At 50.3% G+C, this 27089-nt stretch overlaps 1 protein-coding gene across 6 annotated transcripts in view; it reads left to right on the top strand.

Moving 5' to 3' along the window:
* Window positions 1–27089, top strand: part of TBC1D1 (TBC1 domain family member 1) — a 213163-nt gene that overhangs the window by 134101 nt on the left and 51973 nt on the right. For 2 of the 6 annotated variants that reach the window (XM_036418670.2, XM_036418709.2), the window contains 6 exons: window positions 246–374; window positions 1527–1613; window positions 4622–4956; window positions 6766–6924; window positions 7828–7947; window positions 9322–9461. In XM_036418670.2, coding sequence (XP_036274563.1) covers window positions 246–374; window positions 1527–1613; window positions 4622–4956; window positions 6766–6924; window positions 7828–7947; window positions 9322–9461 — 970 coding nt within the window. The remainder of the gene's footprint in view (window positions 1–245; window positions 375–1526; window positions 1614–4621; window positions 4957–6765; window positions 6925–7827; window positions 7948–9321; window positions 9462–27089) is intronic. The other 4 variants (XM_036418680.2, XM_036418686.2, XM_036418695.2 and 1 more) reach the window with 4 other exon arrangements.

Here is a 27089-nt window from a genome sequence, read left to right as displayed (position 1 = left end):
AAGCTCTAAACTGCTTTGCTGTGTGGCTCCCAAGCACATTTCTGCGTTTCGCTTGGAGCAGGTAAAGCAACTCTTTGAGGCAAAACTATTTCCTGGACTTGCAGCCCTGTCACCGAGGAGAGGCGAGATGAGGGTAGAAGAATGGCCTGGGGTCAGAAAGATGCATCCAAGCGGTTCTTCATCCCTTTAAGAAGGAGAAAAGAAGGGAAGTTGTGACTCAACTTTCCGGTGTTTCACTTTTTTAGACGACACAGATTGCAGCAGAGAATATTGGAAGTGAGTTACCATCCACTGCCACTCGGTTTAAGCTGGACGTGCTGAGAAACAAAGCAAAAAGGTCTTTAGCGGAGTCTCTGGAAAGTATTTTGTCCCGGGTAAGTAGCATCATTTCTCCTGACTTAAGTCACTTTTTAAAAGAGTGTATGATTCGATTTGTTACTTTTTCCACTTTGTGCGCTCATCATAAAGTACAGAGGGTGAAATCTTTTTTAATGTCTTCCCAATCTTATAACATTGTTTTCTACCCTTTAATTTCAGTTTTTAACCTGGCATGGGTGAAACAAACTTTTTGTGTTATGTTATATATTATCTCATGGAATTTTTTGTCTCGCCCTAAAATGCTGTTCGTTGGCTAGTTTCTGTAAAGGACACGGATCAGATACACCCAGCGTGGGTCCGTTCTCCCTGGTGTCACTTGGCACAATGCAAGAATCCAGTTTCTGCCCACAGCTCTTGTTTTGTACCTGGAACTCTCTGTGGCAGGGTCAGCAAACTACAGCCATCAGCGCAAATACCACCCACCTCCTGTTCCTGTGCGTGAAGGTTTACTGAAGCCCAGCCACATCCATTCATTCGCTGGTTGTCCAAGGCTGCGTTTGTGCAGACTGGAGTAGTTGCCATGGACACCACATGGCCCACAAAGCGTAGGAGATGTGTTTTCTGGCCCTGTACAGAAAGCTGTGGACTGCAGCTCTGTGGGAATAGAGATAGAAAGGATACATAAGCACTGATACGGGAGTTCTTTAAGAAATCACACTTCCCCAGCCCATAAATGGCACTTCTCAGAAATCAAAATGTGATAACCTTTCTGGAGCTTGCAATATCATCTTATAGTACTCTCTTTATTTCCTGACACACTTATTTAAAAAATACGCTGCATTTTTTTTTTTAGTTAAAATTAATTTTTATTTTGTTTGAAGATGCTTCTGAGAATTTTGCAGCATCCTTAGACATAATTGAAAACAGTCCATTTACAAAGCTGGGCGTGGGGTGGCTGTCTGTGAGAGTCCCACATGCACAGAATGTTGTGAGTGTCAGACAGCCAGCCTATTAAAACTGCCAATTGACTAGTCCATGGTGTCCTGGGGCATTTAGGTTGGTTGGTTGCCTTCCTGTGTATGTGTGCTGAGCAGCATTTCTCAGAGATGCCTTTTCCCTGACTTGACTCCCATGCACCGCGATGCAGCTAGCTGACGCTTTTGCAGGAGCCTCAGGGGTCATAACTCAACTGCCTTTTCTTCACATAGGGTAATAAAGCCAGAGGTCTTCCGGAACATTCTGCCAGCCTGGATCTGGACTGCTCCATGTCTAGCACGTTAAATAACACCAACAAAGTAAGCACATTTTTCTTTATATGGAGCCCTTCAGGGGCCAGCAAATAGGCCTTGTTCACCTTCTCTCTATGGAGCCTGTCTAAAGGGACAAGGGAGCCAAAACCGGTTTGGCTCAATGGATAGAGCGTCGGCTTGCGGACTGAAGGGTCCCAGGTTCGATTCCAGTCAAGGGCATGTATCTTGGTTGCGGGCACATCCCCAGTGGAGGTTGTGCAAGAGGCAGCTGATTGATGTTTCTGACTCTCTATCCCTCTCATTTCCTCTCTGTAAAACATCAATAAAATATTGTATATTTAAAAAATAAATAAAGGGCTGGGACCGGTTTGGCTCAATGGATAGAGCGTTGGCTTGGGGACTGAAGGGTCCTGGGTTCGATTCCGGTCAAGGGCATGTACCTTGGTTGCGGGCAGATCCCCAGTTGGGGGTGTGCAAGAGGCAGCTGATCGATGACTCTCTCTCATCGATATTTCTAACTCTCTATCTCTCTCCCTTCCTCTCTGTACAAAATCAATAAAATATATTTAAAAAATAAATAAAGGGACAAGGAGGCCTTCTATCTCCATTCAAGAAAAGTTGGGTGGTTTCTGTCTCCATGGTGCCGTGGAGGCTGGCCACGCAGTTAGACCATGACACAGACGTTTCACATGGCTCGGCAGATGCCATTCCGTAAACCCGTGGTAAGCAAACTGTGGCTCTTGAGCCACATGTGGCTCTTTGGCCCTTTTGAGTGTGGCTCTTCCACAAAACACCACGAGTCTATTTTGAAGAAGTGGCGTTAGAAGAAGTTTATGTTTCTAAAACGTGGCTCTCCAAAGAAATGTCAATCGTTGTACTGTTGATACTTGGCTCAGTTGATTAATGAGTTTGCCGACCACTGTCGTAAACAGAGAATCGAGATCGCACATTCAGACCCCTAAGATGGGATTTATTGCAAGCCACAGTGGATTTCTTTCCCAGGTAGCTTTTCCAATGTTAAAAGTAACTGAAATTGGGCAAACCTCAGAAGTGGGTTCGTGAATTCTGAGAAGGATGCAGCTCCAGTTCCTGGACCTTCCTTCATCCTCCAGCTGGCTCTGCGACGGCGATTAGACGTTTCTGTTCTATTTAAATAAGCTGCCTCGCTCCAGCCGAGCCTCTGCCTCAGCCCAGGCTGGTGACGGTGACCAGGCAGTGGCTCTCTTTGGTGACCAGCCCGTGTCCTTGGTTTAGTTTCTTGCTTTCTAGACATTTAAGCTACTGAAGCTCGGTGAGCTCAGTTTGTTCACCACCACCAAGCGGGTTTCGGGTTTTGTGCTAAGGAAGCCAGCGTTCCTTCTGCTCCCCAAGGGCTTGAGATTTAAGAAAGAGGGAACTTGTGTGGTGGCCGGCGCCTTCCCACGGGGACTCCAAGATCTTCTGAGATCCCTACTGAGCTCGTGGCTTTTAAAGTTTTTAGATCATAACCAACAGTAAGAAACACATGCCACACTGCGAAACGGTTCACAAACACATACATACACACTCACTCAAAAATTTCACAAAATTAAAATTTCACAAAATAATGTTTACCGTAAACAATGAGTGACACGTGCTGGTGTCCTCTCTTCCCTCTGAAAAGAGTTCACGCACAGCTCTCAGCTGCCATCGCTGCCTGCTGACGTGTTCCCATCTGCAGAGGGAGGAGGTCCACCTGCCACGAGTGCTTCTCAGACCCCGAGGGGCGTGCTCGGTGGGTTCTGGTTAAAATGCAGACTCTGATGCCACAGGCCTGGCAGGAGGCCAGAGACTCTGAACTCTTTTTTTTTTTTTTTTCAAATATATTTTATTGATTTTTTACAGAGAGGAAGGGAGAGGGATAGAGAGCTAGAAACATCGATGGGAGAGAAACATCGACCAGCTGCCTCCTGCACAGCCCCCACCGGGTTTGTGCCCGCAACCAAGGTACATGCCCTTGACCGGAATCGAACCTGGGACCTTCCAGTCCGCAGGCTGACGCTCTATCCCCTGAGCCAAACCGGTTCCAGCGACTTTGAACTCTTGACAAGTGCCAACGCGAAGTCCTTGCTGTGGTCGGGGAACCCACTTTGGGGAGTGAGAACCCTAGACACTAGTCTTCTGAGTATGATCTGAGTTAAAATCCAGCAGAAGTGCCAAGGTCAGCTGCCCTTCACTCACTTCGTACTGATGGTACCTTGTGATTCATTCACTTGGAAACATTGTCGTTTCTCTGCTGTACACAGAGGGCTGGACGGGTTGGGAACGTGTCTGTAGGAGAGGAGACAGGCCCACAAGGAACACCAGCACCTGGGAGGAGCCCTGAGGTTTGGGTGAGGGACGGTGGTGACCTGTGGTCACTGTGAGGGGAAAGGGACCAGGGAAGTTTGGAGAGGAGAACAGTGAGGCTCTTAAATGGGATCTTGAAGGAAGGGTAGGAGGTGTGCTGGTGGAAGCAGATGGGGAAGAGGGTGTTTCAGGTAGACCACTGCGCATAAAGGTAACCGTGAAGACACGCATGTCACCCAAGTGACTTTTCCAGTAAGTCTTGCCTGTTTTTTTATCCTTCTCCAAAACACACATCTGGGAATATACACATAGCTTGAGTTTCTACAGTAGTTCTAGGAAAAAGGCAGCTTTTCAGAAGCCGCCTGTGTGTATTGTGTGTGTATATTTTTTAAAAATATAATTTATTGATTTTTTTTTTTTTTTGCAGAGAGGAAGGGAGAGGGATAGAGAGTTAGGAACATCGATGGGAGAGCAACATTGATCAGCTGCCTCTTGCATACCCCCTACTGGGGATGTGCCCACAACCAAGATACATGCCCTTGACCGGAATCAAACCTGGGACCCTTCAGTCCGCAGGCCGGTGCTCTATCCACTGAGCAAAACCGGTTTTGGCTGACAAACAGGCATTTAAAGGGCCTTTATTTCCTTATGGATTGTGGTGGCTTCCACCTGGCATTTTGATCAGATGTGCTTACATATCGGACTGTTTTCCTACTGTGGGGGTTAGAGCTTTGTAAACCCCACAGATTTCCCGGGATCCGTCTGATCTGTCTGTCTGTCTGTCTGTCTGCCGCCAGGAGCCCTCCGTGTGTGACAAGGAGGCCTTGCCCGCGTCCGAGAGCAGAACCAGGCTCCTGGGCTCCTCGGACGACCCGCCGTCCGGGGCCGTGGAGAGCCGCCCCGCGGAGGAGCCTGCCCTGCTCTCCCCGCAGCTGGGCCAGCGGAGGCGGGCGAACACGCTGAGCCACTTCCCCGTGGAGAGCCCGGAGCCCCCGGAGCCCGCCCAGGACTCCCCGGGGGGCTCGCAGAGGAAGCTTATGAGGTACCACTCCGTGAGCACAGAGACGCCTCACGAACGAAAGTAAGGTTTGTTTGAAACGTACATCTGTTGTGTGTGATGGCTGGGCCATACCTGTCCCTAAGCAGGTGTGTGCGTCCCAGGTATGGTTAGTGGGTCAGAGAGATCCGAGTCAGGCTTTACTCTTGACTTAAGGAGATAAAACTTGAACCAGTGGCACGCTCCTTCTGCTTGCCCCTCCCGCCCCTACCCCGTGGGAAAGGGAGATGAAGCATTACTTGTCACCAGTGTTGGCGAGAAGCAGGAGAAACCGGGCAGAAACGACCCCGAGGGCGTATGAGGATCATGCCTCCAGGAGGGCCAGGCGGTGCTGACCTTGGCCCTCAGCTCATGGCTTTGAGGAGAAGTGGGGAGTGGGCCAGCCCGGCGGGTGCTCCCCTGACCGGGAGCATGTCCTTGGAGGGAGCCGAGGGGCCACGTGGCCACCTGTGCTGGCCACCTGGGCCCCGGCCCCAGCTCTGACCCGAACTGGCTGGGACCTGCTTAAGTCTCTCCATGACAAAATTGGAACAGGTGTTTTCTAAAATCTCAGTGGGTGGGAAGATCCTAGACTCTTGTAACAAGATTTGCTAATTCTAATAATCGGGCTGGAATGGGAATTTTTTTGGCCCACACACGGGTAAGTACTCCAGGAACAGACGTTCTCCTGTTGCACCTGGGGTCTGTCCCTGGGCAAAGCATTGGGCCCTAAGTGTCAGAGACCACAAGTGGACAGAGTTACCTTTAAAAATAACGGTAACACACCTTTTACAACCCCTGGCCTCATGAACGCGAAGCAGGGCCGCACCTGCCTCCCACAGAAGCCACCGGAGCGGTGTCAGCGCAGGTCCTGCGCAGACAGTGCACAGTCCACCCGGGGGGCGGGGGGCGGGGGGCGGGGGTGAAATGTTCCCAGTGAGGAAGTGACGGCAGTGACAGTCCTTAACCCATGCAGCAGGGCAGCCATTGGCAACAGTTGGGGCAGTTCTTTGGAATTTTCTGGATAATCATGATTCCCAAGCAGGACGCACTTCAGAAGCTAATCTTTGATACTACGACATTTTGAGAGACAAACACAGTTGGAGGCCTCGTGAGGTTCTTGTCATGTGTCTTCAAGCCCTGTACTCACACTGGGTCCTTTTATCTTCCTCTGCACTGGGTTGCCACACTCCATCCGGGCTTTTTCAGTGCGAATGCAAACTTTCCTGTCTGGAGAGGCCTGGTTCTCTTGCTCATAAGCCTGGTGTTTCACACAAGGCAGAGGTGGGGGGAATCCGTGTCCCTGACGGCGCATTCCCCTTCTCCCCTGAGAATGCAGCTTCCTGATGGGTCCTGCCGGACACAGGGGCTGAGAGGCAGGGGGGAGGGAGAAATCTCTCCCCCCGACTCTCTCTAACCTCCTCCTCCCCTCCCCCTCTCCCCTACCTATTGCACTTTCCGCCCCATAGGAACTCTTCTTGCTTATGTCCGGGAAATGAGACATTGACATTCAAGGCAGGTTATTGTTCCTTTTCAAGAGAGATGTATTTTTAAAACTCTGGAATCTGGTTTGCTTTTCTTCGCTTTTGTTTCAATTGAATTTTTTTCCTGTCAGTTCCTAAAAAAGGGGATAGAGGAAACAGTACTATTGGAACTTTTGGAGATATGTGGGAAATGATCAAGAATGACCTTTCACAATACTCTTTGTTTTGCTAAAAACTGCCTTTGCCGATGAGAGTCGGGATGCAGACACGAAGTGAGACAGTGACCTCCTGCCCGCTCTCTTGTGCCCTCCCGCCCCCTCTGGCCCCTCTGCCTCTAAACGCCGGTGCTTTCTCTCTACTTGCTACCTAGTGGGAACCATCCACCTGTTGACGAGTCTAAAAGTTGCTCAGGTCCTTCAGTTCCTGCTCCTCCACCTCGTCTTAACCCCTCCGCCTCCTCACCAAATTTTTTTAAGCACCTAAAACATAGCCCGAGCGGAGAACCAGGCGGGAGTGCCGTGCCCAAGAGGTGAGCTCACTCGCATGGCAAGCTCAGTGTCGTCTGTCTTCCCCGGAGGTTCGCACAGACAGGATGTGCTGCATGGAGGGGGTCTGGGCCACGAGTGTGTGTTTTATTGTTTTCATTATTTTCAGTCTATCATTTGAACTGACTTAATTTTACTATTGATTAGTTTTCTCAAAATTAATTCCCCCCCCCAAATTTTAATTTTCTCAAAAGGTCGTGATGGCAAGCCATTTGTACAATATATACTTACTGTCACATTCCCCTGCCCCAGTACACACACACACACACACACACACACACACACACAAACACAGGTGCTCGCGTGCACACATACTTGCGCGCGCACACACACACACACACACAAACAAACACAGGTGCTCGCGTGCACACATACATGCACGCACACACACACACATACATTAACAACACGTATTTGACCTTACACACCGCAGTTTGTGCCACATCAGAAATGCCCTCATTAATTTTTCCAGTTTGAAAGAAAGTCATTTTGGAAGATGGACTGATTTTCTTGGTGGTTTTGATTTTCCTTTATTCTGGGAAGAGTGCTTATCAGGAGATCGGCACTCTTAAAAGTGTTTGAAGGGGCCCACACCATATTGGTAACCCTGGGCACCGTGTTGCATGGCAGCTCTCTGAATTTATTCATCTCGTATAACTAAATGGGCTGATGCTTTTACACTAACTCATTGGTTCCATTCATTTAAAATGGAATTTTATTAACTGAGAAATTCAAGTTGCATCTCCTCACTTGTTTTAATTTCCCACCTGGTTTACTTTCTCTTAGCATTAGAACTAAAATGTTGCTTTAATTTTGAAGCTGGTGTTTTTATTCTTCATATGTTTGTATTTCTTTATCCTGAACTCTGTTTTCAACCGAACTCTCAGCACCTCCTACCGCAGTGCCCTGCGGAGAAAACTCCACTCTTCTTCCTCTGTGCCAAATTTCCTAAAATTTCTGGCTCCTGTAGATGAAAATAACACCTCTGACTTTATGAGCACAAAAAGGTAGGGTTTCCTTTAGATATTTCAAGCCTGGGTAGAACGTTGAACTGTTAGACATACAGGGATTTTCAGCTGTTCCTTTGCCATTTAAAAAGTCCTTTTAGCTAAATTTATCGTGTCTTCTTTCTTACTTTTTTTCTTACTGAATGCCATTTAAAAAATGTATTGTCAGCCTTTTCTGATTTTGACGAGGATTCGTTTATTAATAGGCTATTGTTTTCAGAAGAGTAAAGCAGGTCTTAACCAGTTCTCTAAGTGACATTGGCGCTGTGGGTAGTGAGCATGTGGCTGGGCGTCTGATCTGCAGGTGCCGGTGATTGCTTAGTTATGGGTATGTACACAAGGTGGGCAAAAGTAGGTTTACAGTTGAGGATACACAAAATACAGTTTATTTTGTATGATTATTTATTAATTATTGTATTATTTTCCATATGAACAAATGTAAGCCTACTTTTGCCCACCTCTGTATAAGTACACACACTTAGGTGTAAATTATAAAGGCTTCCTTCTCCAAGTTGTCCTGTGAATTGGAAGCACATTAATGACTTGATGTTATATTAAATATAAAAGTTTAAGTGGCCCTTACGACCCGACCCGTCAACCGAACAATATGTCAACCGGTCGCTATCACAATGCACTATCCACCAGGGGGCAGACATTCAACACAGGAGCTGCCCCCTGTTGGCCAGTGCACTCCCACAACCAACCTCCCCTGGCCAGCCAACCTCCCCTGGTCCCTGCCCCTGGCTGGCCCCGATAGGGACTGGACAAGACGGCCTGATCGGCCCAATCACCTGCCAGGCCAAGGAACCCCACCCTTCCACGAATTCATGCACTGGGCTTCTAGTTTATGTATATTGATAAATGTTCTGTGTTTTGTAGTTTTAAAAATACAAATGTTAAATCAGCAGTCATCAGCAAATGACCGAGTAATTACTGCCTTGGCGGCTCTATGTAATTTAACTTTTGTATTTTGTGTGGTGGCCTGTGCTGAGAAAATATCCCCACAGCCAGACCAGGGAGGAGTGTGGCCCTGGTGACAGTGCCCCCTGCAGGCAGTTCCTCTGCATAATGAAGTTGGGCCTCCAGAGAGGCCCAGATGGAAGCTAAGGATTCGCTGAACATATTTCTAAATATCTTTTACAATGGAAATAAACGAGGGCATGTGCTCTCACCCTTTCTATGCAGAGTCTCCTGTAAGGAAGCAGGAGTGATGGCCCATTCTGTGCTGGACTTAACTTCTGCAGTCATCAAATTTTATTCCTTATGCAAAAATAATTGATATTGTAATGCATTGTTTAAAAACCAAAAACTTAAAGCTAAAATACCTGTTCCTAACTCCTCACCAGTGACAAGTCAATTGCCTTGTAATTGTAGGGACTTTGACTCCAAAGCCCACCACCTGGGCGACCCCAGTGGGACCCCCGTGAAGACGCGGAGACACTCGTGGAGGCAGCAGATATTCCTCCGCGTGGCGACCCCGCAGAAGGCGAGCGACTCGCCCAGCAGATACGAAGGTGAGGCTCGCCCCTGACACGAAGCTGCTGGATTCTGGCGTGAGTTCTACCTGCACAAAAGCGCATCAGTGGGCCAAGAGCTGACATGGGATTCCCAGGCGGAACCTCCCCTGGTTTTAAAGCTCCCTGGGCGAGAAGCTCAGACACAGTGCTTATCGCTGCTTTCAGAGGTCCTCTCGGCAGCTGCCAGCACCTTGGGGGCGCCTCTGCCCTGGCCGGTTTGGCTCAGTGGATAGAGCATCAGCCCCAGGTCTGAAGGCTCGAAGGTTCGATTCTCGTCAAGGGCGGTACCTGGGTTGTCGGGGCACATGTGGAAGGCAAACAGTCAATGTGTGTCTCTCACATAGATACTTCCCTCTCTTCCTCCTTCTCTCCCTCCCTCTCTCCCTCCCTCCACTGTCTCTAAAGATCAATGTCAGGTGAGGATTAAAAAACAAACCAGCATGCGCCTCTGCCGAGCTTCTGTGCTTGCTTCCCACACTGCCCCTGGTAGGGTTAGAGGCTCAGCCTGTCACCCCCACTTCCCGCCTTCCCTCCTCGCTGAAAGCTTGCCTGCATTCCCTCTGCGATCTGTTTTGACTAAAATCAAGATTTTTTTTTTCTGCACAGTGTTATCACAAACTTTCAACAGTGTTTACTTTATTGAATAAAAAAACATTTTTTCCCCCTAAAAAATGCAAACTAAAAAAAGTATACGCCCAAATATTGCTCAAGTTCCTCAGATTGCTTCTAGTGTGGATTCACGTGTCTCCGAGGAGGCAGCACAGGCTAATCTGAGAGTTTTCAGACCAGGTTCCATGCACCTGCCTTTGGGAAAGTTGCACTGTTACCCCGCCCCCTCCCCTCTGCCCTCGCTCTCCTCCCCCTCCACCCTTCTTTCTTGTTTCTTCCCCCTCTTTCCCTCCCCCTTTTTTCCCAGAGTTCTCACTAACATTTAATTTTTTGAAAATCAATACTCGGACAAATTAAACAAGAGCCTGATTTGGACTTTGCTAGTTTTGTGACATAAATCATATAACTTCACTTACACTTAGTTCTTTTAGTCCTAAAACAGTTATAGCAATGTTGGCTTTTCCTATTGCATGGAATTACGTTAAATCACGCAGGTGGAGGTACTTTGAAAGCCTAGACATGGCAAATGTAAATGGTGGTGTTGTTTTGTTTCCCTTCACTGAGCTTGGAGCTCCGGCGTTAGGCGTCCAGTACGCCAGCACTGTTGTTGCTCACAGGAGCCATGTAAGGGATCACGGGTAAGACTGGGCTTATAAATTCAGCGAGATGAAAATGTGTTTTTATTTTTATTTTTCCAGTAAATTGAGTTGCTTCCATTTGTATCAATTTAGAGTGTATAGTTGTAAAGGTTTCATTTTTATGTTGGAGAAAAACAATGGCCTAGACCACATGTGTCAAACACAAGGCCCGCGGGCCAAATCCGTCCTGCCAGGCCTTGCAATGTGGCCCGCACTGCGCTGTCATCACTGCACTCCGCTGCGTTTCCATCACAATGACAGTTTATGACTGTTCAGTAAACCATTCGGCCCGCGATTTAGGCTGGATTTTAGATTTTGGCCCCTTCTCTGATTGAGTTCGACACCCCTAGCCTAGACACATGGTCGGCAATCTGCGGCTCGAGAGCCACGTGCGGCTCTTTGGCCCCCTGAGTGTGGTTCCTCCACAAAATACCACGGCCTGCGTGAGTCTATTTTGAAGAAGTGGCGTTAGAAGAAGTTTACTTTTAAAAAATGTGGCTCTCCAAAGACATTTCAATCGTGGTACTGTTGATATTAGGCTCTGTTGACTGATGAGTTTGCCGACCACTGGCCTAGACCGTGTGAAGTCAGAGGGTCGCCACTTCTGACAGGCTCCCCGTGGTGCTGTGCACGCTGAGCAGCCAGGGCTTAGGACAAGTGGCCACTGTAACTGCAGCCCAGACCTTCTCGTCCCTGACGCCTCTGTGCCCCTCTCTGCCGCCGGGCTCGCTCTGGGTGAGCCAAGGAGCCACCACGTGTCTCAGATGAGGGACTCAAGTCTGGGTCATGGGGGCATTTCCGAGAAGATTCATGCTGCCTGGAGAAGCAGTTAGTCTGGCTGGGAAAATACCATAAAGATGACAACAGCAAAACGTCTGGTGACAGGGACCCAGACAAATCTGATAATGTGCCCAGTGAAGCCAAGCACAGGGCCCTGCCTCTTTCCTGCCGGTTTATTTTCCGGGGATGCTCTGTCCCTGGGGTGGCACCAAGGGCTCGTAGCGTGTGGTGTTTGTTTTCCAAGCTGCGGGCTCTGACTGAATTGTCAGGTCTGAAGAAAAAAAAAAGTGCTGCAAATCAACTTCTGACTAGATATTTGCTAGTAGGAATACTGCACAGTTTCTCCCCCTGGTGTATCATACAAAAGATGATTCTCTTTTGTTAAGAATAAATGGGCCGGAAGAGGTCCTTTTATTCACCTCTGTGAGCCAAAGAGCGATGTTAGTCCTCGTCCAACACTTTCATTTCAGCCTTGGCTGTTACGTTGTGCATTTACAGATTTCACCGGCGATAGACGTGTTCAGGCTTTACATGTCTTGTTAAAAGAAAAAAGGAAAATCCATCTGATATAAATGAGATTTATGGATTTGAAACTCATTGTATTAGCAAATAGTGGAGGGAAACTGAAGCTCTCAGGTCTTTGTGTTGTGAGTAGAGCTATGTCAATATGCCTAATCTGTGATGAGGCCAGGTCTGTTGGATTAGACAGTAGATGTGAGTGGTCCTGGCAAAGCTCGGGACTACAGCCTGAACCTGTAGGAGAACTTTTATATTATTGAGGACTTTTATATTATTGTTGAACTCTTTGACAGTGACTGGTGTCATGCATAGCCAAACTTTCACAAGTTTCTATGCCACTGGGAAATATTAGTGGATGATAAAAGCAGAATAACACCAAGTAAAACTTTACTGGCAAATTGAAGCCTCATGGTGACACCTTTTGTGTTGGTCCAGGGTTCTCAGCTTCCATTGTGCCCCCAAGTCAGGTGGTAGATTTTTAAAATGCGGCTGCACCTGCCCTCTGGTCCTCTGCCTCGCTGTGCCATTTGGTTAGGGACAAGGCCTGGGCATGAATTCTTTCTTTTCTGTTTTTGTTAAAAATTATGTGTATATTTATTGATTTTAGAGAAAGAGGGGTAGGGAAAGAGAGATAGAAACATCAATGATGAGAGAATCACTGATCAGCTGCCTCCTGTACATCCCTTACTGGGGATTGAGCCCACAACCCGGAATCGAACTCTGACCTCCCTCCTGGTTCATAGGTCGACGCTTAACCACTGAGCAACACCGGCCAGGCATCTCTCTTTTATTTTTCAACTCTCCCAAATGATTCTAATTGTTGCCTGATTGAGACCACCAGTTTAGACATCAGGGTGACTTGTGACACAGTCACCACTTGATGGCAGTGTTGCTCCCTTAATGGCCCTGCTTCCTTTAAAATCACAGAAAAGTATCCTTTCTTCTCCCTGAACCCCCATGTTTGTGTCTTATTTTTGTTGCAGTATGTCTCTTCCTCGCTCACTTGCAACTTAATTGAATGGAAAGATACCTTCTAAATCGAGATGTTGTTCTTTATTTTTTCTAGTGTTTTATTGGATGGGCAAAATAAAGGAGAAAAAAACATGGTCTGCTGTTGCCAGAAACACATGACTTTTTGAGATCGTTCTAAATTTATTTGCCATGTGACTGTGCTTTTCTGTGGTGGGTGAGGACCAGGTCCGAGATAAAATACTACATGCCAGGAGTTGGGTTGTTTGTGGACTTCTGTAGTTGGGAGCCACCAGATTTCCCCCTTTATTGTGCTTCTTAACACATCATTACGGATGCTGGGAAAGCCACGGTCGGTGGCAGGATTTCACTTCAGCTTGCTGTTTTTGTGCCTGGTAACATTGTAAGTTAGCAATTGAGCTTTCCTAGCTAACCATCCGTGTGTACAGTCAGTCCTTACTCTTGGTGCAAAGGGTGGAGGTAAAGGTTGTGGGTGATCCACCATCTCAACCTCCAGTGCTTGGTGGGGAGAGCTGAGGGCTTGGGCCCTGGAGGCCCTGGAGTCAGAGGGGTGTGAATCCTTGCTGCCAGCAGCCTTGCTGCAGGGGGCTCCTCCTCAGGACTAAGCTGACCCCAGAGCCTGTGACTGGGCCCTGGCGAGGTTAAAGTTCAAAGTCAAAACCTAGAGGTTTCATCGCAGGCATGAGGAGCCGTTGCTGTATAGCAACGGCTCCTCATGCCTGCGATGAAACCTGAACAGTCTCAGGGGATGAAATCTGTGGACATTGGACATGAAGCACCTTCAAAATCTGGGGAGGTGGGGGGGGAGGGCAAGACTTGGATGAGGCAAGCAGGTGCCCCCTTACAAAATTTAAGGAGGTACTCACTTTCAGGGTGCTGCAAGTGCTGACCCTGCACTTACAGGGCCCTGAGAATGGTGCCTCCTTAAATAATGCATACCCTCTGCTTGGCCTTCTTCACAGCTGCTCATCCCTGCCCTCCAGGGTACTTAAGTGCCCTGGAGGCTCTGCCAGGGACGCCAGGGACCTTAGCTTGGCTTTGAGGAGGGAGTCCTTGGAAGGAGGAGAACGTGTTGTCTAGTTTAAAACACAGCTTTGTTTAGGTAAAATTCGCATCCTATACAACTTGCCCACTTAAGTGTACATTTTTCTGTATTCATAGGGTTGTGCAACCATCACCACAATCTAGTTTTAAAACATTCTTGTCCCCCAGAAAGAAACGCATAGATGTCCGTTTCCATCCCCCTTGTTGATATTTCTCCTGCTCCAGGCGAGGAGGGAGGGTGCAGGGGACTCCATGTTCCCCCCACTGAGAGTGCCTGGGAGACGAGGAGCACCCACAGCTCTCCCCACCCCCAGGGGGCAGCTACACGACCACTGGTCAGCGGCCCTGGCTCAGGGCTGCATTTCTTTCAACTGTTCTCAAACTGAGAATGCCCACCGCCCCTTGGAGAACTTGGGGAAACATAGAATCCTGGGCCTCACCCCCAAGGTTTATGAATGGGGAGCCGAGTCCTCCTGGTGGGGCCTGAGAATCTGCATTTCTTACACGTTCCCAGGCGCTGCTGACACTGCAGTTTTGAAGACCACACTTTGCGGGTCCTTTCAGTTTCTCAAACTGCAGCTGTGGGTAGGCCAGGGCGCCGCCTATTCTGATGTAAATTCCAGCCAAAAAGCCCCTGAGTAATTGTTAGTACAATAAACAGATTGAAAACGAGAAATGTGTTCTACGGCAGATTGCGAAAGAGCCAACAAATTCTGCTTCACTTCAGTGAAACTAGTCTAATATCAGGAATAGCCGTTGCGATTAGCCTCGTGCGTTCGGCATCCAATGCGTGCCCTTTCGCGCAGTGAGAGGATAGCCCTCACCCCGCCCGTTATGTTAGAGATGAGGCCAGAAATGCTGAACGATGTGCCCAGAGCTGGTTCCCACCGTGCTTAGTTCACATCGCTATGACTGGTTCTCCTCTAAACCCATCTCTCAGTCACAGTAACGAATGTTGACTGCTTTAGGAATAAATTACCAAAATTTTTGACTGGTCTACTTGCTTAAATCTGGGTTGGTGTGGAGACAGACTGTGTTAGAGTGAAAGAACAATGCTAATGCTGGGAGTATTCTAGAATTAAATGTTCACTCTTGCCGATAGAGCATACATTTGGGGCATTATTTATTGGTCATTGTGATTAAAAATAAAGAATCAGAATTATCCTAGTTGAATGGTTTCTGTTAAATTTATTTACTTAAATGAAAGCACGCACATCTTCCAGAGGAATAGGCATGCATTCTCACAGACCTGAGCTAGCAGCCTGGGGTTACAGCCGCCAGCACCGTTGGTGAGCTCTCAATTTTGTACAATTCTGAGATGAGGCTAAGGGATGCATTAAGCTGCATGGATTTTTTTTGTAAATGGGGTTTTCCACCCAGTAAGTTTGTTTCATCACTTTCATAGAAATGAACATATCTGCAGAATGAGCACTAGCACGATTTTAAACATCATTTACCAAAGTAGGAACACTGTAATTATGGTCTGATATAATTTGAAAATAACGGTAGTACCAGACCATACATTTTGTACTTGAGAGAATGTGAAACAGGTTTTCCACTGAAAGCTGAAGTCTTATTCGTTTCCTGTCCAGGTATATGAGCTCGAGGGCATTCAGTCCAGGACAGTTCTGGCGATGGCGAGGGTATAGTCACCCCCTGAGGGTTTCTAGAAGTTTCCTTTTGTCAACCCTAACGCTATAGTCTCAGTCACGCCTGGTGTAAGTCCCAACGTACAGCAGGCTGCAGAGCTAGGCCAGGTGTTTCACCGACATTCAACCGAGTCACCGGGTGTCCTTTCATCTGTTGGAGGTTCCTCCTCATTTACATTGCCTCATTTCCTCTGCCCGGCCAGCTCCACACGTTCCAGCCCCTCACCTTCAGGGACTAAATTTGACATTCGAGACTGTGGGTAGCCGAAAGCATCAGAAATCTCACTACACTGGCATACGCGAAGAGGGGTTACTTTTTCTTACCTTGGCAAGCAGTTTGGACGATGGTAGAGCAAGGCTGGCTCCGTGATGTCACCAGCCCCTTCCGTTTTTCTGTTTCATCATCTCCAATGCCCTGTGGTCACTCACAGGATGGCTGCTCCACCTTTAGCTTCCCCTCTGGGTCCAGCCAGAACAAAGAAGAAACCAGAAGAGCAAAGGGTGACCCCTCTACATCAAGAGAGCCAAACGGATGCAGCAATCCCTGGCAGAGCTCCCCTCGGCTTATTACCTGGAACTGTCGCCTGGCCACGCGTAGCTGCAAGGGAGGCTGGGCACACCGGCTTCTGGCTGAGCACGTGGCCGCCACCTTGTGTGCACCCTCAGCTGTGGGAGTGAAGGAGAGCGTGGACCGGGGGCCAGCCGAGGGGCTGCAGCACCGCCGGGCAGGCTGCCTGGCCTCTCCCCGGGAGCTGCTCCTCACGCGGCTGTGACTTTGCGTGGATGCTTTTCTTCACCCAGAAACCTGCTCATCTTCCGTCCTCCCCACCCCACCCACGGGCTCGGTAACACCGACAGACTCCCCTTCCCCCTCCCGGCCGGCCACGTCGGATGTCGCCGTTTCTTCTTCCTTCCTCTCCGGCTTAGTCAGCCCCTCCCTTCCTGATGTTCCTTGAGGGCTTGTGTTTGCTCCTGGCGGACAGCTCCTTACCTGCCCTCGGGCTACTCATCTCGGCCTCCAGATCCCTTTGTCCAGTGCAGTAGCCACCAGCCATGAAAAAAAAAAAATACGTGGAGACGTACATACACGTGGAGGAAAAACGCAAAGAGATCATTGTGCCTTTCTGTAGAAGTTGTGAGAAGGCGAGGTGATGGCTGATATTTCCCCCTTTTCTCCCTTTCCGTTTTATAATGTGACATTTTGATGGTAGGAAAAATTAATTTTTTTAATTAAGAAACATTTAAAATATATTGGTCCTATAGAAGGTTAGAATGGAAATGCTTTTCGGTCTCACATCTTGATGGTGGCTGGAATTCAGATTTATTGGAAATGGACCCGATTGTACAATCACTCTTCTCCGGTGGGCTTAAACTACAGATGATCATTTGGTGAAAGATTTCCCCTCTTTTCTATGGAATTGTTAGTTAGACGTGGCATGGCCAGCAATTTGAGTTGAAAAGGTGATGACCTTAATGTGCAGAAATGAAACTTGAGGTCTTCACTCGAGGGGTTTCCTTGTTCCTGGACCTCCCACCACTGAGTCCTCCGCTGCAGACAGCTGTGCTCCAGGGCCCCTCACCGCCCGCTCACCCGCTCACTGCTCACCCGCACACCGCCCTGGACAGTGTCACAGAGACTTCACCATCTCATGCTCATCGAGAGCCCAAATTTCTCTGGTTCCAGCAGAAACGAAATTTCAGTATATTATTTTTCTAGTTTCAGATAAAGGTTTGGGAGTCTATTTTTTTAAAAAAGTTATGTTAAGAAATAGAATGCCCTATGGTATCTTTTTCTGTACATCCTGTAGCTTGTGAGACACCACACCCCATCTTCTCTGATTGCTCTTCTTCTTCAATTGAAAACATGTTTTGAAATTGTAATCAATAGGTTAGTCTAAATCAATAGGTTCTATTTCTAAATTCACACTGTGTTAAAGCTTAAGCTCCATGGCTGAAGTCATTTTAAGGTTCCTGAAAGTAAACTGTTTCATGGCCTCTGAAGAAGTCACATCAATGACATGGAAAAGGGGAGCCTATGGTGTCCGTTTCTAACTGTAAAATGATGTGGTTGTTGCCCCCTGGTGCCCTCAGGGGAGGGCCTCTGTCTTTTGCCTTCTCCGGGCACCGTGTTCATGTGAACTGTGGCCCCTCCCTGCCAGATCCGGCTGCCACCCTCTGGCTGCTCATTCGCTCTGGGATGGCACAGCTCTGGCTCCAGAGTCTGGCCTGTATGTTTGTGTTGGTTTTTGTCTGAGACAAAAAGGCTCTTTTGTTTGCTTAAATACTTCTATTGAATCATTTTTCTAAAATGATGCCCAGAGTCTGTGGAGCTCACTAGATTCTCCTTGATGTTGTTGATACCTTAGGTTATTTGCCTGTTTTCACGTTAGAAACAAAAGGGTTTCTTAATCCCATGCCTCACTTCACAGATGAGAAGACAGACCTACATGAGCCGTTGGTTACCTGCTTTGTGCATGGTGTTCAGGGTCAGCCTGCCCACCCCAGGACTCTGTAGCATGGGGCTGGCAGTAACAGTCTCCTTCCGCAGGGGGCAGTATTGTACAACGAATGGGAGCATGGGCCTAAGTAAGGCAAAGTGCGTGCCCTGAGAAGCCCTCACACACCAGGGAGGGACACGTGTCCAGATGGCGGGGAGACAGGGCTTGGGATGTTTTGATTTCGTTTTTTGAATTGGTGGGACCTCTGGGAGGATATCCTGGAATCTCAGATCTTTATTTACTTCAAGACTCTTTCCCCGCACACCTTTTCCTTGTTGCCAGCGTTTTAAAGACGGCCGGGTCCGTTGCCTCCTTCCGGCCTGCGGCCCTTTGTTTTCCTGGAATGTTAGGAGGGGAAATAAAGTGAGCCCGTGCGAGTCATAACCGCCATTGGCAGGACTGTTCCTGCAGACGGCTTCTGGACACTTGAGGGAAAAGGGTTATATGTAATTTCAGAAAGGCGTGGTTGACTCGAGAGTCAGTGTAGCACTGTGGTTAAGAGTAGAGATTTTAAATTATAGTAAAAAACACATAACATAAAATTTACCATCTTAACCATTTAAAACCTGTTAACCGAGCGGGACGTATAAACACGTCAAACATAAACAATATCGGGAACAGGTAGGGCGTGTGAATACGTCCTGGAAATATATGTTGTGCCCTGAGAGGGACGGTATATATTTTTTGTAATCTTTATAATTGTTTGTAAAAGTTATAATTTTTTAGTTCGATGTTTCCATTTTTTTGTTGGTATTCTTTTTTATTTGTTTGTAATTTTGTATTTTCCTTTGTGCTTTATATATAAATAAACAAAAAAATATATATTTCATTTATTTTAATTAAGTATAAATAAAAAAAATAATAATAATAATATAAAATTACGTCCATTGGGCGTGACGTACTGACATGTCCTAGTGAAAGAGTATGTGCCCATTGTACGTTGCGTAATTAAAAAAGGAACTCCCCGGTTAACAGGTTAAAAATATTTTTAGAGAAATATCAATAATGAGAGAGAATCTTGATCATTTGCCTCCTGCATGCCCCCAACTGGGATTTGAGCCCGCCCACAGCCCCGGTGTATGTCCTGAATCGAATTGTGACCCCCTGCTTCATAGGTCAACGCTCACCACTGAGCAACACCAGCCAGGCCATCGTAACCATTTTTAAGTGACTAGTTCGGTACAGTTAAGTATATTCACATCGTGGTACAGTTGGTCTACAGAACATTTTAATCTTGTGAAACTGAAACTCTGTCCCATTAAACAGTAACAATGCATTCTCTCTTCCCCTTCACCCTGGCACCCACCATTGTACTTTGTTTCTGTGAATTTGGCTACTTTAGGTTCCTCCTGTAAGTCAAATCACACAGTATTGGTCTTTTTGTGACTGGCTTATTTCACTTGCATAATGTCTCAGAGTTCAGAATTCATCGTGGCTGTAGCATGTGATGGGATTTCTCTCCTTTCCTAGGTGAATAATATTCCACTGTAAGTATAAATTACATTTCATTTACCCATTCATCTGTCAGTACATAGTTAGGCTGCTTCCGCCTCCTGGCTGTTGTGAGTAATGATGCAATGGACATTGGGGTGCAGGTGTCTGTCCAAGATCCTCTTTTCGATTCTTTAGGATAAGTACCTTTTGGAAGTGGAATTGCTGGATAATATGGTGAATCTAGTTTTTGAGGAACATTCATATTGTTTTTCATTCTCATTCCCACCAACGGCTCCCAAGAGTTTGTTTCTCCACATCCTCACCGACAGATGTAGCTTTCTGTGTGTGTGTGTGTGTGTGTGTTTAGTGGCCTCCTAACATCCTAACAGGTGTGACCTGTATCTCATTGTACTTTTGATTTGCATTTCCCTAATGTTGGCGATGTCGGGCATCTTTCACATGCTTCCTGGCCGTTTGGATATCATCTTTGGAGAAACGTCTGTTCCAGTCCTTTACCCACGTTTTGTCTGTGTTATTTGTGTTTTTATTGCGTTGAAAAGTATGGCCTCTTAAGTCAGACTGGTCCGGGGCTCAGCCTGCTCCTCCCTTTGGGAGCTGTCTGATCAGGGACAGCTGCCGCAGACTCTCAGCGGTCGTCCGGCGTAGCCATTGCACCCGCCTCGTAGAGTGAGGGGTGTCGGGGCAAGAGGGAGGAAGCATCCACGGAACGGCAGCTAGTGCTTCGTGAAAGAGACGGCAGCCCCGTCCTAAGGGTTGGAGGGAAATAAAAACCCAGCTCAGCTCCCTCCACAACTGGCAGCCATTCTTCAATTCCACCTCTCCCACCTTGCCTTTTAGCATTCCTGGGCTCTTAGGGCCACCGAAAGGAGGATCTTGAACGAGCCGAGACCATGTGGCATATGGAGGACCCTCGTGTTGCCACAAAGAGCCTTTTGGGCCTCCCGGCAGCGTGTGGTGGCTCGCACAGTGGCCTCAGCTTTTGGCACAGCACACGTCGTGCCTGAAGTCACAGCCGAAGAGCATGTGGCCCTGGGGCCGCCTGATGCTCCTGCCCACCAGGGGCACCCCTCCTGCCCCACCCAGGGGCACCCTCCTGCCCCACCCAGGGGCACCCTCCTGCCCCCCCCCTCCCCCCTCCAGGAGCAGCCCTGCGGCCCTGGCCGGCCACCTGGCTGAGCAGCCTGAGCTCTGCATTCAGGGGTGGGAACTGGGCCAGGCGAGCCCACTGACACAGACACAGGATGGTCGGTCTCTTTTCAGACTCCTGATGGGCAGAGACAAAGCCCGAGCATCCCTGTAAAGAAATTAGTCATAGATGTTTCCCTCTTTAAAAGCATCCCAGCGAAAGGTCAGACAAGGTGCCGCTTTCCAGACGTCAGAGACGCCGGCGAGCGCAGGGAGAGGCTCCGGCGGGGAACTGGGGCGCCCCTCTTAGCCAGCGTGCAGGGCTCGCTTTTCTCCGTGGCACCACCTCCGCGGAGGGCCAGAGAAGTGCGTCTTTACCAAATCACTGTGTTTCTCTCCCAGAGCAGCCAGGGCCCCGCTCTTTCCTTTGCAGGGACATTGTGACAGCCCTCCCTCTCCCTGACCCGCGTGGGGGCTCGGTGTGCCGGCCTCGCCACCCCCAGCCGTGGTCGGTGGAGGTGCGGGGAAGCATCCTTTACACACCAGAGGAAGTGGGTGAAATCTGGAATCTGCCGAGGCCTGACAATCCATGAATGTCAGCGTACTGACTCGGGGAGGGGGGAGGGGGAAGGAGGCCAGATCATAGGGTTTATTTCCATTTTCTGATCGAAAACATCACAGCCCCAAACGTAACCCCGCTAGCACGCAGCTTTCCCCAGCTTCGGGCCCAGAGACGAACGCTCCTTTCCCGCTGGTTTCCTCCCGGACGGATGGGGTGTGTGGGGCCGCGCTGGGCCGGGGTTTTCCAGGTGGAGGTCGCATTTCCACACACGCCCGCCCGGTAAACAGTGCCGGCCTGGGGGCGGGCGGGGCTCACTATTTTAAACTTCGTGTTTCATCTTGCGGACTTCCCCATCCCCGCTCCCCAGAGATGCAGGAAAGCCCTTCCTAGCTGCTCAGGCCCGGCTTCCTTTGGGGGACGGGGCCTGAGGTCATCTCAGATAAGCATTGTGCAATGGGATGGGTGGGGTGAGCCCTTAGTCAGAGGCAGGAGCAGCTGAGCGGGGGGTGGAGGGAGGGAGGGCAGCAAAGCTGGTCAGGGCCCCAGCTGAGTTCTCACCCCAGGCCCTTGCTGCCCGCGCCCCCCCTCCCCCTGCCTTTGCGGGTCATCTGTGTGCCTCTGGGACCTTTCCTCCCTCTCTTCCTCCGCTTTTTGTCCTTGGCCACTCCTTTCTGACGTTCCCCACATTCCCTCTCTCTGGGCCCCGGGAGGACATCTGCTTCCCATTTCTTAACCCCCACCCCCAGCTCTCCCCTGGAACCACAGGCCTGGGATGTGGGCCCCCCCACCCCCCCCCCCCCCGTTAGTTCCCAGCTGAGTAGCTTCAGGTGCCCCTCTCGGGAGATGAGCCCCAAACGTGCCTGCCCCGCCTGCCCCGTTCTGCGGGACCAGGGCATGACCCAGTGCCCACTGGTCTTGCTCCTTCTTGGGGGCTTCAGACCCTGCACCCCATTATGATGTTGTAAAGGGTGATTGTGGGCCGAGGAGACGACAGAGTAGGGGGTGGAAGGTCCATTGGTGAGTGGTCAGCGGAGATCCGAGAGCAGGCCGGAGGGAAGTAGATGAACACATCCAGAGCACTTATCTTTGGGAGGTAAAGGGACACGCAATTTTTTCTCCTTTTTTAGTGTTTCCTGTTTTTCCACCATTAGTTAAAATAATCACTTTCTTTTGAGGGAGGAAAAAGCCAGTCGGCATATCTAAAAACACTCTCCTGGGCCAAAGGCAAAAAAAAAATAGGTCTTCATTTCTTAAAAATGGTCAGAATGTGCTGTGGTTTAGTCATTCCCCTGCTCCCTGGAGGCTGGACCCCGTGGATGAGGCTCCGACTCCCCGCCGAGCGAGCCTCTCCTCCCACAGTGCCTCGCCCCTGCCTCCCTCCTCCTCCCCTGCCTCCCTCCTCCTCCCCTGCCTCCCTCCTCCTCCCCCTGCCTCTCTCCTCCTCCCCCTGCCTCCCTCCTCCTTCCTCTGCCTCCCTCCTCCTCCCCCTGCCTCCCTCCTCCTCCCCCTGCCTCCCTCCTCCTCCCCTGCCTCCCTCCTCCCCCTGCCTCCCTCCTCCTCCCCCTGCCTCCCTCCTCCCCTGCCTCCCTCCTCTTCCCCCTGCCTCCCTCCTCCCCCTGCCTCCCTCCTCCTCCCCCTGCCTCCCTCCTCCTCCCCCTGCCTCCCTCCTCCCCGTCTCCCTCCTCCTCCCCTGCCTCCCTCCTCCCCCTGCCTCTCCCCTCCTCCCCCTGCCTCCCTCCTCCCCCTGTCTCCCTCCTCCTCCCCCTCCTCCGGCGCCTCACTTCACCTCGCCCTCCAAGGCCGCAGTGGCTGCCCTCTGTCCCTCACCAGTTCTCTCTCTAACTTGGCCGTTGCCGTCAGCATCAGGGTACTAATAGCGAAAGGCACTTCTAGTGAAAGTCCGAACTCTGCATATGAGACACCCCCTGCCTGTGACAGGAAGAGGCCGTGTATGTTTGCTACTGAACTCACAGAGACTTCGCGTGCACAGCTGTATGCAAAGCACCGTACGAGGGCTGGGCGGACGAGACTCCGTGCTGGGTGAAGGAACAGAGGGGACGAGAACGCACCAGGGAGAAGACAGGTGGGAGGTGCAGGGTCTGGCTGAGGCCAAGGTTCACCTTGGAGAGCTGCTGCAGACGAGGGCGGAGCCTCTGTCCCCTGCAGGGTTTTCATCCTTGCCTTCTATCCATGCAATGCTGTTCTGTGGCATGAACCGCAAGGATTTGGGGCTACAACTTTATGAAGATAAAACGATCCTTTTCCACCCGGAGCTTCTTACGTATCATTTGAGCTTCCTTCGTATCATTTAAGTACAAACTAAACACGCTGTGTCTACCCATCTGAGTTCTAAACGTCTGGTGGGAACTATTTCTCGATGTGTGGATCTTTCACAGACCTTAATTGCTTTCTTGCCTTGAATGTATTTTCCCAGGTTTTATATTGAAAGCCTGCGTTTGCCTCACGTCTGGAGGCTGCTGAGTTGTCCTTTTTTTCCTCTCTCTCTCCCATCATCTTACGGGGGCGCGAGCGATTTCGGTTGGAAGGTGGGCTTACAAGTGAGGCACTGGCATTGCCTCTGCCAATACCCGGACCTGGCAGCGCATGTGTGTGATGTGTCTGCCGGCTGGCGGGCTGCCACGCGTGGGGATGGCAGTGCCATCCTGAATGTGCCTCCTGCCGCCGAGCAAGGTGCTGTCCTGTGTGACCAGGAAGCAGGCTGGGAGAGAAAGTGGGGTAACCGGTGGACAGAGGACAGTCCACCTCTCCGTCCTACCCCAGGACCCAGTATGTCAAAGATGCCGCCGGGCGGCACAGGTGAGCTGCCACCTTCATGACACGGTGCTGTGAGTTCAGGAGGGTGGCTCTGAGCTGAGTGCCTTGGTAATTGCTCCAGCATGTCCCTCTCTCTGGCCTCCTGGTCTCCCCTCTCCCTGGGAAAAATAAATCTGAAGTTTGCCAGGCCCTCAAGACTCAAACACGCCATCCTGTTCCTTTTGGCCATAATAAAACCTTGTCACCTGCGCTTTCAAAGCGTTTCTCTTTGCTCCGCTGCAGACTGACTTGTTTAAGGAGAGTGTGCAGAGGCCCCATAAAACGTTAAACCAGACCTGCCACGGTAAGATGGAGTCAGGGGCTGGCTTAGAATAAGGTGACCAGATGTCCCACTTTTGGCGGGACAGTCCCGATTTTCAACAATTTGTCCCGTGTCCCACGGTGTTTTAAAAAAGTCCCGATTCTGCCAAAGTCGGTTTGGCTCAGTGGATAGAGCATCGGCCTGTGGATTGAAGGGTCCCGGGTTCGATTCCGGTCAAGGGCATGTATCTTAGTTGCTGGCACATTCCCAGTAGGGGGTGTGCAAGAGGCAGCTGATCGATGATTCTTTGTCATCGATGTTTCTAGCTCTCTGTCCCTCTATCTTCCTCTCTGTAAAAAATCAATAAAATATATTATATATATAAAAAAAAAAGTCACAATTCTTTCCAAAAAACGCTATGGGACATGGGACAAATTGTTGAAAAGCGGGACGTCTGGTCACCTTAGTTTAGAACCACATTTGCTCCTGCTGCGGACGGAGTGCTGTCCCCACCAAACCCCCACGTTGGAGCCCTGAGGCCCGACGTGTTGGCCCTCGGAGGTGGGGCCTCCGGGAGGTGATTAGGTTTGGATGGGATCCTGGGTAGAGCCCCGGGGATGGGCCAGTGCATTGGAGTAAGGAGAGGAGACCGGAGCTCGCTCTCCCCCTGCCGTGGGGGGGATACGGCCAGGGGAGGCCGGAGGAAGAGGGCCTTTCCCAAGCACTTGCCTGCAGGCACCCTGCGTTAGGACTTCGGCCGCCAGCCCCGGGAGAAAGAAACGCTTACTGTTGAAGCCGCTGGTCTGTGACAGGGGCTCACAGCAGCCGAGCTGCCTAACAGCTCCCTTCACCACCGTGTCCGGCCTGGCACTGGCTTTGCCAAAGGAGTCCCCCTTGGGGTGTAGTTCCGAAGCTCTCGTTTCATGGCAGAGCTTGGGGTGCAGTTCAGAAGCTCTCCCTGCTCTTCCCCGGTCTCTGACCCTCAGGACCCTGTGCTGCTGTGCTCGGGAGGGTTGAGGGCGAGGACACTGACTTCCCCTCTGGGCTTCTTCACCTGCCTCGGCAGGAAGTGAGCCCAGCACCTCCCTGCCCAGCTCTTGGGGGCTGCACTGCGAGGAGGGGGTCCCACGGAGGAGGTGCTGGGAGGAGGAGCTGCTGGGAGCCGCTGGGCTGTGATGAATGCCCTGCTTCTCTGCAGAGGGTTAAACAGCACGAGTTGGGAAATCGTGACCTCGCTTGCAGCAGTATGTTTTTCTGTTTGTGTCAGTGGCTTATCAGTCTGTGTTTCTGACTCTTCATGTTCATGCTGGGAAGTTCTCTGGAAGGAAGCTGATTATCAGCATACTCCTGGGGGCAGCCGATGTGGGCCCACAGGGAGGGACTGCTTTCTGAGAGCCTTCCTGTCAGTTCAAAGAGTTGCCTTGGACAAAGATACAAACTAGGCGTGGCTGGTATTTAACGGCAAGATGTACCTTTTAAAATTTTATTTGATGGTGAGGTCACCCATGACGGATGCAATCATTGCTTAATTAATTTGAGATAGTTTGTTTAGAAGGCAGGTTCCCTATGTAATATGAAACCACCCATGAAGACGAACCTGTCACCTAAAGTAAAGCGGCTGAAAAGAATGCCAAAGGCCGGGGTTCTGAAACCTCAGCGCGCCCCGGGATTCCAGTGGCTGGGCCTGCCCCAGGTTGGGGTGCAGAAGGTCTGAGGTGGGGCCGGGAAGCCGGGGTTCTGACGAGCGGCCAGGTGATGCTGAGGGCGCTGGTCCGAGACCACACTCCGAGGGCTGCTCCCCGAGCCGGCCTCCCGGCCTGGCTCCGCTCATGGTGGCCCGGGGGCTGCCCTGGGAGGGTGTTGGGAGACAGCTTGTCGTCCGCACCCTCACCCTCAGTGAGGCCCAGGCATGGAGAGTCAGCAGTGTAAATGACGGCTGTTGGGTGGCCTGGCACCTTTTAAAAATCCACCGGATGAGGTCAGAGGGCTGCGTCCCCACATGGTGAAGGCTCCCTGGCTCTCAGGATCAGGATTTCACGGCTCCTCATCCTGCCTCCTCATCTCTGGGGCTGTGTCAGGGCAGCGGCCTCGCTGGGCGCAGGAGGCCCTTCACGGTGGGACCTGACTCATTTCTCACCATCTGTGCCCTCTCCCCTTCCCCCCTCCTCCACCGGCTCCCTCCCGCTCTCCTCCCCCCAACACTCCCCACCCCCCCAAGCACTCAGGCTTTCTCAGAGTCCTAGGAACGACTTGGACTTTCTGAATCCATCAGGATGTTCTGTTTTCATTCCTGCACTTCTCTCTCTCTCCCTCTCTCTCTCTCTCTCTCTCTCTCTCTCTTTCTCTCTCTCTCTGGCAGTCTACATCCTGGTCACCCTTTGGGACTTGGCGCTTGGCCATTCCCTCCCCCACTGCTCCTCCCCTCCCCCCATGAGAGGGTCAGGCTGGGCTTAGCACTTCCAGAGGCAGGTCCCCCACGTGGCCCGCTGTACCCCTCTCCCCCGCGGCTGCTCTGCCATTTCTCACTCTGGGCTGTCCCGGTGGCGGCCTCCTCAGCTGTCTCCTTGGGGGCAAAGTTGGTCTCATTTCATCACTGTTCTCGGGATGAATTACATGAATGATGGATCAGAGGGGTGCTTAACACCCTGTATTGTGGTTTTTTTGTGGTTTTTTTTTTTTA

This window comes from Pipistrellus kuhlii, unplaced genomic scaffold (assembly GCF_014108245.1).
Source record: "Pipistrellus kuhlii isolate mPipKuh1 unplaced genomic scaffold, mPipKuh1.p scaffold_m20_p_1, whole genome shotgun sequence".
Taxonomy (NCBI): domain Eukaryota; kingdom Metazoa; phylum Chordata; class Mammalia; order Chiroptera; family Vespertilionidae; genus Pipistrellus; species Pipistrellus kuhlii.
Note: the sequence above shows the minus strand (reverse complement) of the source record. Positions and strands in the feature narration are given on the sequence as shown.